Genomic DNA, 12,358 nt, shown 5'->3' on the forward strand with positions numbered 1-12,358 from the left:
AGATCTGATTCTCAAAGTTTACTAAAAACGTCATAACTTTCATAAATAAACGCATTTAAAAACTAATATTTTATTGTGAAATACTGACAGATTTATTAAACAGCAGACACTAGAGGGCGCTGTTGGTTTAGCTTTGACATTTAACTTCAGCACTTCAGCGTTTGGAACAGCAGAAAAACACATTTAAAAATGAAATGTACTATATAAACAAGCCATTTGCTGCTCCTGTTTAGAAAAAATATCCATATTTTAAGAAAACTGAATCTAAAACAGGAACAAAACAAAAAAAAAATCACAAGACATTGAGGCAGCGGAGGCGACTTCCTGGATTATAAGATTTGATTGTTTAAATATTTAATCATCTGCAGTTCAAAGCTACAGAGAAAATCTTTAGTTTAATAAAAGTTTTTGCAAACAGATCAGAGCATTGAGGCGACATCAGGAGTTACTAAATCTTTATTCAAATCAAACAGCAGATAAAAACATTAAGGCAAACCAGCAGCGAGCTGCGAAATGGAAACAAACAAACAAACAAACAAACAAACAAACAAACAAACAAGGCTCGATCTGTTCATAAAAAAATAGAAAATTATAAAGCCAGAAAAAGACAACAGAACACCGAGAGTCGTTCTGTCGGTGTTCATGCATCATCTGTGAGTGAAGCGTTCAAGACGCCGTTTGAAATGCTGCTGATGTTTCTGCTGATCTGTGATTGGAGCAGCTTTCAGAAATTATAAAGCCAAGAGTGAAGCAGCTCAACTCTGCAGCGGACGGTTACAGAAGCAAAAAACCCAAAGATTTATTTCCCCATTTCTCATCTGATTGAGCGTCAGAGCGGAGCCGGGAATTTCTTCCCCCAGAAAATAGACTTCATGCTCGGGTTCGGTCAGAGGCGGAGTCCCTCTGCTGCCAATAAAGCGATCACTTTAATGGAAACATCTGAAGCAGGATCAAAGATCAACTTTTACAATTTGCTTTCAGTCCCGACGACCTGATAAATCTGTAAACCCAGAAGTCTCAACTGAAACAAACATGATTTTCATTTGGTAAATGGAAGATCTTAAAAGCTTTATTCACATTATTTTCATAATAAACCAACCTGTCCAATTCCACAACATTCTCTAAATGAAGCAACAACAAAAAAAAGCTGGAAATAAAAGCTCCTGATTCATGATCAATAAAATGTTAACACAAATTTTGAAGAGACACTGCAGCTGTCTGGAGTTTTTATTTTGAAAGTCTGAGCTAGAACCCTTTTCCTGCTTTTCCTAAGAACCTCTCAATTCCTGATTTAATCAATTTTAACCAGGAGTCACAATAACACGGTCTATGTGACCAAGCCCGATTGGTTAATACAAAAGAACCGGAGAAAACGCTGAGTCACTGGTTGCTATGGCGATTTCTGCCAGAGAGCAGAGACTGAAAATTTAAAACTCAAACAAATAGATGCTGTGGAAAAACTACAAGTCGTATCAAAAAAATCGCTAAACCAGGAGCTCCAGGACCTTCATGTACATTTTTAAGAGTTTGTAGTTTTATGTAGAAAATACAACAAGTTACAGAGACTGTATGTTCCAGTTTAGAAAGACATAATGGAGGTGAATTAGATTACAGGTGAGTGCTCTCTGCACTCTGAGCTGATCTGACGGAAAACTGTAAGTCCGACAGCAGCGGGAGAAACACAGGGTGAATGGAGACAGAAATACCTACGTTTTGATGTGTCGACTGTATGAGCCGTCGATACATCAGTGAGTGTAAAATTAGACACTTCTGTCCTGTGTCTGGCATCACCACTGGTGTGTCAGCAGTAAAGAGCTCAAAAAATGGGCGGGGCCAAGATATGGAGGCCCAAAAAGGGGGAGGGGCTTCTACTTATTTCATCAAAATCACATTATTTTTAATACAGAACATCCTGTAGTTGTTTTTTTTCCCCTTTTGTTTGGTTTTTTTTTGCAAAACGTAGCCGACGTCATATTAAATAAAACGCTACACGTTTTGATGGATCTACCTAAATGTAGAAACATCTGTAAGCGTATCATTTGTCAATAGATGAAAAGATTGACATTACATTACTGATAAATGAAAATATATTACTCTGTTTGACAAGAGTGCCACCTAGTTAGTTGCGTCTGTCATTACAAGCATCTGCAACAATGGCAACTTGATTTGGTTTAATTTCGTTCTGGAAATTTAGGATTTGGTTGACAATGTGGGTGGGGTTTGTTGGTTTGTTAATAGATTTAAGTGGGGTTGGTTTGGTTGGATGATGTATTTGGGTGGGGTTGATTGATCGATGATTAGGTGAATGGATGAAGTGATGAACCAACACTTAATTTTTACCCATTTTTATGCGAGTTGGATGGATATTTATCGTTGATTACTCCTCTGGATCCCAATGTGGTTTGTTTCTGGCAAAGTATGGATTCATCTAAAATCTTAAAACTTAAAGTCTAAGTCTGATCTAATCTAACAAACATCTGAATTCGAATCATAACATCCAACTGGAGTTATTAGGATTCTAAATCTTTAAAGTTAATATAGATCCCAAAATATTAGATCATAAAATTAGCAGATTTTTACTCCTCTGTGAGAATGTAGCCATTTTTTTAAAACATAATTTCACCTGCTTTGTGGATCCTGACAAAAAAAATCCCCCAATAAACCAAGAAAGAAACATAGAATAAAGACGGTAACCGAATGTTTCCCTTCGCTGTGTGTTGGTGTGAAGAGCTGCGGGTCCCAAACAGCTCAGCGTCTCTTCTGGAGAGCCCAACCTCCAGAAACCCGAACCACCACTAAACAAACACCTCAGGAGTCTAAAGACAAACCGATGGACGCAGAGCATCCAGAAAGCTTTTACACCAACATCAAAGTTCTTCTTTCTCTGAACACATCGTTTGTTCTGAAGCAGAAAAAAAGCGAGAAGTGCAGCGATACCATAAAAAAAAAAAATTTGGCTCTGTTTCTAAACATCTGTCCATCATTTCTACCTCAGCATATTTGCATTTACACGCCGGATTCTCCCGTTACTGGTTTCACTGGGTTTGTCCATCAGTCGGTCTTCTTGGCCCACGCCATGTCGTCGGATCGCGGCCTCTGGCCCGTCAGCTGTTCGATCAGCCACTCCATCCGTCTCCAAAAGCCCAGCTGGTCCAGTGGATAGTTGCACCACCCTGAAGACAGAAGGAGATAGGAAAGATAAAAAAAAGAGGATAATTATTTAAATCATATTTGGTAAAAGAGAAGAATAGCTTTGGCTCTTTTACTGCCATTTTTTCTTCATCATATCTGTAGAGGGAGGACTTAGGACTGCCAACATGGAGGCTGGTTTTCTCCAACACTCCTGCAAACTGCACCTCCCAGAAGGTGAAGGTCATTTTTCATTTAGCGCTTTTGCTAACTGTGCACACTTAGCTCCCCTTAAATAAATGTTTTTTTAGATAAATTCTAAAGCGATAATTTACTTGGCTGTTTGGTAAACTTGCAGTTGAATAAAGCTTGACATCCGTGTCAAAGTTTTCGCTATCGAAAGTTAAGAATTCTTCAAGTAGCTAGCCGTTTGTTTACATGCTCTTATTTTGAAGTGGAGGAAGACAGCAGTTCCATTTCCTGTCCTCACATTTTCCTCTAACTTTATTTCAAACAAGAAACATACAAGAGCAAAATAAAACACTGAAAATAGAGAACAAAATATAATAAATATGCAATATTAAATTAAGGTTCAGGGTTGTAGAGTTTCTTTTGAATTGAAGTTGGTGCTAACGCTAAATACCGGGTTGGCGTAGAGCTTTAGTGTTAGCTGAACTTAGATTTATGATTAGCATTCAGAGTTAGCATAACTTTCAGTTAGCATAACTCTGGACACATAATGATGGCGATGGCAGCAGGAGGCTTCAAGCTGCCATCACCTGAACTTCAAATCATAATGCCTCCATTTTTAAATTTAAAGCCTCCTGTCTGACTCTCATTAGCATGAGCAGAAAGATGGACGGCCATCCCAGGAGACATCCTTAACCTCACGCACGCACACACACAGCTTCTCACTTCCTGTGATGTTTACAGAAGTCCAGCAGCTGAATTTATCTTTCTGAGTTAAGCACATTCATGGATGTGTGGCTGCAGGCCAAAATACATTTACATGTACACATGAATGAATGCATGGCACCCATGTAGCAGCAGCAGCGCAGACGTGAACACCTAGAGTTATTATAGACAGAGTGAGCGTGCATCTGTTGATTAAACAGAAACCCTCCACTGGTTTAAATATGGTAAAGTATCCAGAGGTTTTGTTTTATTTCCTGCATTTTTCCCATGTTTTCCCTTTTTTATCCCTCTAAATCCCTGCTTCCTCCCTGTCGTCCTCCCCTGTCCTCCACCCTCCCCTCCGCTGCCTGTGAAGTCCTATTTGTTAGAACAGACAGCAGGTTAGCATTAAATATACATGGGGATTGTCAGCTGGTGGCGAACACAAAGGCAGCGAGGCGGGCCCCCAGAGGCCCCCGAACCGGGCCCAGGCAGCCAGGCAGCGCGCGCAGGGGACCGCAGGGGACGACTCCGCCGTCCCCGACCGCCACCTCCTTCCTCCACACGCACAGGTTAGGAACCGGAGAGGAGGTCAGAGCGACCAGCGCGCACTAACAGATGCAGATGTACTGGAGCGCTCGCCGTGCCACCCCCGACAGCTCCGGCTCACATCTGGCGTCCGCTGGGGCGCAGGGTGACGCACGAGGCGAGCCGCCCCCCGAGGTTCCCCCCCGCTCTCACCCAGATGCAGGCTGAATACAGAGTGTGGATGTGTGACAGAGGCCTCGGGTCTCCAAAGACCTACACGCACACCAGCACAACATTTGCTTTTAGTTATTTATAAGCCTCCACACACACAGTCGCCATTTTATGTGAATATGCAGGGAAAGTTAAATTATTCTGGAATCACCGCCTTCTGTTATAACCATCCAAAATGGCCGACTTTATGTGTCCTTAATAAGCTTTTAAAGACACGTCTGTGGCCTATACAAAACATGTTCATCACATTTTATTGCATTCTTAGATGATGAGATTTTAGTTTCATCCTTTCACAATGAGCTGTTTTAGGGAGCCATGTGTCTTTAAATCCAAATAATCTGCTGCTGGCCACGCCCCCCAACTCAACGTTTAAACTCACACGTGAAAATGGCCACAAACAGACGCACAATTATACAATCGTACATCTTTGAAAAGCAGAAGTGGAGACACCCGCCTTTTCCAGCAGCCATTGTACAGCACATAAAGCGGTAAAACCAGCTGACCAACCGTGCTGAGTAACTGATCAAAACAATTATTTAATATTTCGAAATGTTTATTTATTCTCCAAACCTGAAAATGACTTTAGTTTCCTACTTTTCAACACTAAAAGTTGTGCAAAAACCCTGATTCCAGAATGTTCTAGAGTCAGAACATGGGATCCAGACTGAGTCATCTGCAGAACCAGGATCCCAGATAAAACAAAATGGCTGAAAACAAAGAGCCAAGGTGTTGCAATGGCCCAGTCAAAGCCCAGACCTCGGCCTGGTTTAGGCGGTGCGTACCTGTGGTGATGCAGTAGTACGTCTCATGCGGTGAAACATGGTGGATCCGGTGGTGTTTCCGCGGCAACACCAGGTGCCAGTCCTGCAGCAGAGTGACCCAGCGCGGGAGGCCAAAGTAGGAGTGGCTCCACTTATGGATCTGATTGGTCAGCGTCACAAAAACCGCCAAGGCGAACACGTAGCAGTCCCAGGGGTAGGACGGCGCCAAGGCCTCTGGAACGAGAAGAATCAGGAGTCAATGACTCGTCAAGACAGAAACACATTGAAACTTTGTGAAGCAAATACTTTAAAAACAGTAAGTTGTTGGAAAAACGAAAGACATTAACCCCAGAAGTTACGTTTTTAGTAACAGTTTTAATGTCTATGATGAGTCAGATCAACCTTTTGTTTCAGTTTTAGAAACTCGGGCAGCATTTATAAACGTTAAAGGGACATTGCACATCTCTGACTCGGGGTTCTTTGGAAAGTTATGAGTAGTTAGAGGGTTAGACTGGACAACAAATCAACAGTATATGTCGTTATAAACACGTGATCCATAGATCAGTAGATAATACGACTAAGGATTTTATAAAATGTCACTGAACTCCAATCGGAACCGCAAAGCATTCTGGGAAATGAAGGCAGAGGTAAGGCGTTAGCCGCTCAACCTCTTATAGCCAGCTAAGCTAGGTTGGTGGACTCAACGAGCTCATTCACTCTTTGGTTACCTAGCAACTCATTCACTCTTTGGTTGCCTAGCAACAACCTGTTAAGAGTAATTTGAGCAACAAGCGGGCTGTGGAGCAGGGCATTCTGGGTAAAACCCCCAGTTACTTTTAATAATTTTGTCTTACAGCAACTGAAAACTTTTTAATACTTAAGGATTTTTATACAGACATGTTGTTGAACATTCAGTTCAGATTAAAACTGATGCGTGTTTTTACCGTTTTGTTGCCTAAAATGCCCCAACAAATGGCATTTTGCCAGTTAACGATTAACTGATCACTAAAACAGCTGACAGTTATTCAGCAATCGATTAATCCACCAGATAAATTACATTTATTTAGCAATCAAACTCCCAGACTGTGGTGAACGAGTAGAGATGCACAGAATGCAAGTTGTTTGAGGTGAAGTGTGAAAGAAATACATTAAATACGATTTAAATTGTTTTATTTAATGAGTTGCTGATGATCCTGAAGATATTCCTGTCCTCTCTAATCTCATCTCTTCTTTGTTTTTGGTTTCCGGTGGAAAGCTACAGGAGGAAAAAGTCAAAAGGAAGACAGTGCATCATTATCGTCCACTTTTAAATGCTTCAGTCCTCCGTATTTCCTCTCCTTTACACACATCCTTCCCATCCTGGGACAGTGTGTGTTTATCCATATTCTGATGCAGGTAAACTGCGGCTCAGCTGAGGGACGGCGAACAGCAGATAAGTGGTTTTCCGACTGTGACAAAGTGGCACCGAAACTGAATTTCACACAGCGAGCGGCGATGCAAAGCTGTGAACCAAAAGTAGGAGTCAGGAAGAAAACACCTCCAAATCCTTCCGAGTGAGAAACTGTTCAAATACGCTTTTATTTTACGGTTTGAGAGACAAAACGGGTTAAAATTAAAAACCTTTAACACTTAATAGATGCCATTATAACTGCAGTTCTCATAAGCTTCATTTACTCCCTGGGTGAAGATGTAGCTCCTTAAAACAATGTACAACCCTTCAAAATAAATGTTTATCTTAAAATAAGAGCTGCGTGTTTCAGGCTACGGTGCGGTAAGAAAACGCTACGGTTGATTCTTGTTAGTCTTTGATTTAAAACAGTATTAATTTGAAAGGAGGAGGAAAAAAAATCAGGCTTTTCTGCTAGAAACAACCAATCAAACCCTGGAGGAGGGTCTTAGCGCTGTCAATCACCCTCAGTGTGGCGCCGCTCACACTCTGCCCGTTGCTCTCAGCTACGCTAGAGCTGGTTCACCACAACACAGCCTGTCATGAACGTTAAGGCTAGTTAGCATAGCCACCGATAACTGCGAATAAACGAATTCCTGTAATGTTAAGTTGTTTTTCTGCCATTAGAAACATTTAGCAGCGAGTACATGAGATTGATTGACAGCACTAAGACCCGCCTCCTGGTTGTTTATGGTTGGTAGCATTAGTAGCTCTCATACTATACTATCAAGATATAGTGAAAGTTTTAACAAAAGTGTAAAAAACATCCATCCATCCATTTTCTTACACCCTTGTCCCTCAGTGGGGTCAGGAGGTGCTGGTGCCTCTCCAGCTAACGTTCCGGGCGAGAGGCGGGGTCACCTGGACAGGTCGCCAGTCTGTCGCAGGGCAACACAGAGACACACAGGACAAACAACCATGCACACACACACACTCACACCTAGGGGCAATTTAGACAGATCAATTAACTTGACAGTCATGTTTTTGGACTGTGGGAGGAAACCGGAGTACCTGGAGAAAACCCACCAGGCACAGGGAGAACATGGAGACTCCATGCAGAAAGACCCCAGGCTGGGAATCGAACCCAGAACCTTCTTGCTGCAAGGAAACAGCTCTACCTACTGCACCACTGTGCAGCCCCCTAAAAAACAATTTATTTTAATAAATAAGAAATTGTTATTTATACCACAGGTTTGAACTAAATCATGTTTCCTATAACCAACTGTTAGACAAATTATTAATCAATTGGTTCTTTTTGTTCCAGAAATACTCAGAGGAAGATACTGACTGCCAGTAATACTCGGCACAACCACCATCTTTCGCTCTTTCTTCTGGCTTGAATGAAACTGAAACAGCAGGCCGGCTGATGAAACTGAGCCCTGGATGATAAAACCAGGAGCTTCTTGTTTTTTTTCTGCAGATTTAATTTTAAAAATGAATCAGAATTTAACCGGCATCTTTGCTCCTGATTTCTGTAACCGTTTGATCCAACAGGCATGAACTCGCCAACCGTCTTCTGCTGAAACGACTTCCATCCGTCCTCCTCTCAACACGTCCCCTCTCCATCTCTGCAGATATAAAAACCACAATCTCTTGACCTCGGTTCAGGAGCGGCCATGACAGCTGGAGACGTCAACTCTCAGAATCGTCCTGCGTCTCTGTCTTTGTGACACGGCAAGGCGTCGGCATGACAGGTTTAGATGTCATCTAGCCGCTGCGTGACCCTCGGACGCCCCCGCCCCGTCTCCGCCCTCCGGCTCCAGCGCTTAGCGGTGACCTCTTCGGGAGCGGACATGACAGGCGGACATGTAGCTGCGTCTGCGTCCCCTTTCGGTGACCCCTGACCCCTGTGGGGGTCGGTGGGGGGGGACGTCCCCTACAGGTGGACTTTAGCTGTCCTCTCATCCTTCATCGTCCTCACGCTCAGCCTTCATGATGAAGAGTGGCCGTTTGTTTTTAGCTCCAGGTCACAAAATCCTGTTTCTCCAGGTTGAAACATATTTTCTGATTTTGATTATTTGGCATAAAATGCAAGAAAATGTAAGTATTTAAAATAATTATTTATTTTAAGTATTTATAGTAATAATTTAGGAAAATAGGAATTATACATAAAGAATAATTACATATTTTGTTTTTTAATATAGTTTAATATTTATACATTACTATTTTGTAGTTTATTAAAAATAATATAAAATTAAAAAAAAATCAAGAAAATTTGAATGAATTATTTTTTGTAAATAATTATAGCAATCATTTAGAAAAAAAAATTAAATTATACATATTTATAGTGGAAATGTGCCGATCAGGTTTTTTTCCTGCCGATACCGATCACATAATTTATATTTTTAAAATCAAACACTACCGGTTACATTATGTGGAAAAAGGAACCATGAATTCACCTTAATTTAGACAAAAACTTGTTTTTTAAATAGCTTTTTCCAAGAAGAAAACTAAACAGAACAGGCATTCTGCAAATTGTACTGCTATCAGTAATACTATCTTTAACAGACTGATAACATATGGAGGCTCTGAAGAGGCTAAATAATGCAAAGAGCCAAAATAAAACTTCTCAACATTGCCAAAAGATTCAAGTATAAAACTTAACATTCAAAGGCAAAAACAGGATCCATTACAATAAACAATCCTGAGTTACTGAATGAAAACTTCCTGTTAGCATGGCGGCTAGCTGATTACTGCTAGTTCTGAGTGGCTGTTTCTGACTGAGTGGAGTAATTATGCAGAGCAGGGAGGATATCGATTATTTTTTCAGAGATTATCTGTCTCATGTTAGGACAGCGAAAGTTTTAATACGTATGTAAAATGTATTTTTTTAGGTCAGATGCTGCGGCTTTAAGCAGAGGTTCGGTGTGAGAGTCACTACCAGGTGGAGCAGAAGCGGCGCTCCGTCTGTGAAATATTACTACCTGTAGTGTAGCAGCGGTTCAACAGCGAGAGCAGAACCAGCGTCTTACATCGCAGCTCGAAGACTTAAATAATTTTGCGGGTTATTTGTTTAGCTTTCTGACCGTCATGCTAATCCGGGTGAGTGTTTGTAGCTGTGCGCTGCTTTACCTGCCATCTGATCCTCTATATGTCATTTTTACTGCAGTGAGCCTCGATGTAGCCAAACTCCGTCAAGTATGGCATTGTTTTTATGTCATATTAGCTTTTTGTGTTGATGCATTTTGACGTGCTTCAATTTTCCGCCGCAACACGCAAACGTCCCCATTCACTCAGTGCGTTATAGATATAGTTCCACATCGCTTAGGATTTGTTGCTGTGCGTTTGTGCAGATTGAAGGAAAAAGGAGACCAGCTGCACAGGCAGGCTGCCAAATGAGAAGCAGGTGATCGGTATCGGCAACAAGAGCCAATGATCGCCAATCACCGATCATACACCTTTTCACGGAAATCGGCCGATTCTGATCGGTGGCCGATCGATCGGCACACCTCTAATATATAGTGTAATAATACTGGTAAACACATTTTTTATTCGTTACATTTTTATAGTTTACTTTAATGTTAACACTAATTTTTGATCAATTATTCAAATATGACATTAAAACATACTGATTACTTACACAACAAATCATGAAACTGAGAGAATGTGAGCAACTTGATGTCGAACGAGGAAATTTATAACTTTCTGCCCATCAATAATCTCACGCATAAGGAAACCGACCCGTAACCATGGAGACCAGACTGGATCAAATTTCAGACGGAGCCTCGGTTCTGGAGCATTTATGAACCGACGGCTGCTGTTGCCGTTTTGCTCAGCCATCGTGATTTCCATCTCAGAAACTCTCTTCCAGATGCTCGCAGCAGCTTAACCCCGCAGCGCCGCGCGTAGCGCCGCCTTTAACCCGGCTAACTGGTGTCACCGCCCCCGTCCTCCTCCCATCAGCGACCTTTGAGCTGCAGTTGAAGTGCAGACATGACAGGTGGAGATGTCACCTCCTCAATAAGCGCTCTGCCTGCTCCTCCCGCTGCTGCTCCTCCTCCAGGCCCTCCCTTCAGGGTCAGAGCACAACGACTGCCGCCGGAGCCACTTCCTGTTTGCCGCTCCGCTCTGACCCTGACAGTCTGGAGAATATCTGACCTTCGGGAGTCCTCAGAGTCACTTCCAAATGCCACGAAGTGCAGCTGGAAGCAGCGGCGGGAACCGAAGCGGTTCGTACCTGGTGTGCATGTGAGGAACCTGTAGGCCATGTGGGCGAGCGGCAGGATGGGGATCATGCAGTTGTCGCCGTTGGTTTCGATGAAGTCGTGCCGAGTGATGGCGGTCGGGTCGATGTGGTGCTCCCGGAACGGCCGGATGAAAGCCTGCAAAGAGAAAACCGTTGTTGTGTTTCTCTTCTGCTTGGACAGCAAATCTGCAGTGACGGTAATAAAATAAATACTTTTTGTTGTAACCGTCACCATGTTTTGACAACTTAAACTCCCTGAACTACTGTTGGTGTCTGAAGAAGTGCAAAAACAACCAATGAGAGTCAGGAGGAGGGGCATAGCGCTGTCAATCACCACATGTATATGTGCTAAAGGTGTGTTTCCTACATAACTGTTGGGTTTACTGTGAATTCAAAATGTTTTCATCTCTTCTGCTAATGTTACTGTTGCAAATTTTGCAAAAAAAATGCTAAAAAGTTGTGTATATTTTTGAGAAGGAAAAAGCTGCTGAAGCTAACAAGTAACCAAAGTTTACAGTCTAAAATGGTTTTACTGTGTTAAGTCTAAAAATGCACATCCCACATTTAATAATAAAAAAAGCCAGAACCCAAACTATTTACACATTTATAATTAGAAAAGAAACATACTTTATGCATAAAAACACCTGTAATTTTCTCATCTTTAGCTTTAGCCATATTTTACAGCCAACATTTTAGTGACAGATTTCTGTTCATCCCGCGTCGGAAAGGTCTGGTTTTATGGACACGAATCAGTGCAAAGTAAATTTGCTGTGAAACAAGCCGCTGTGAGGCAGCTCTCCGTTCTGATTCTGGCCCGTCTGCCTGCTTTGTTTTCCTCCTCAGCTCTCGCCTCTCCAATCAAACTCATCTGGTTCTCCTGCGTGATGATGTCATCACCTGTCCTTCAGCAGCTACATTCAGCACTCAGGCAGGCAGACGATGCCGGGTTTTTGAAAGCCCTTTGGTGCGAGTAGATAAATCACTGAACGGTTTAGCACCACAATACCTTAAAGATCTGTTATTACTGTACCAACCGTCTAGACCCCTCAGATCTTCTGGTTCTGCTCTGCATCCCCAGAACCAGACGAGGAGAAGCAGCATTCAGTTTCTAAGCACCACAGATTTGGAACAAACTTCCAGAAAACTGTAAAACAGCTGAAACACTGAGTGCTTTTAAATCTC

General features: G+C 42.2%; 1 protein-coding gene across 1 annotated transcript in view; it reads right to left on the minus strand.

The window, feature by feature from the left end:
* Positions 1 to 438: 438 nt before the first annotated feature.
* peds1a (plasmanylethanolamine desaturase 1a) overlaps positions 439 to 12,358 on the minus strand; it is a 37,380-nt gene continuing 25,460 nt past the window's right edge. The window contains exons 4-6 of the mRNA XM_008412535.3: positions 11,168 to 11,312; positions 5,565 to 5,777; positions 439 to 3,173 (exon numbers count right to left, since the gene is read on the minus strand). Of these exons, the coding sequence (XP_008410757.1) occupies positions 3,052 to 3,173; positions 5,565 to 5,777; positions 11,168 to 11,312 (480 nt within the window). The 3' untranslated portion in view covers positions 439 to 3,051. The remainder of the gene's footprint in view (positions 3,174 to 5,564; positions 5,778 to 11,167; positions 11,313 to 12,358) is intronic.

The sequence above is a fragment of the Poecilia reticulata genome, chromosome 6 (assembly GCF_904066995.2).
Source record: "Poecilia reticulata chromosome 6, P_reticulata-male-v2, whole genome shotgun sequence".
Classification (NCBI taxonomy): domain Eukaryota; kingdom Metazoa; phylum Chordata; class Actinopteri; order Cyprinodontiformes; family Poeciliidae; genus Poecilia; species Poecilia reticulata.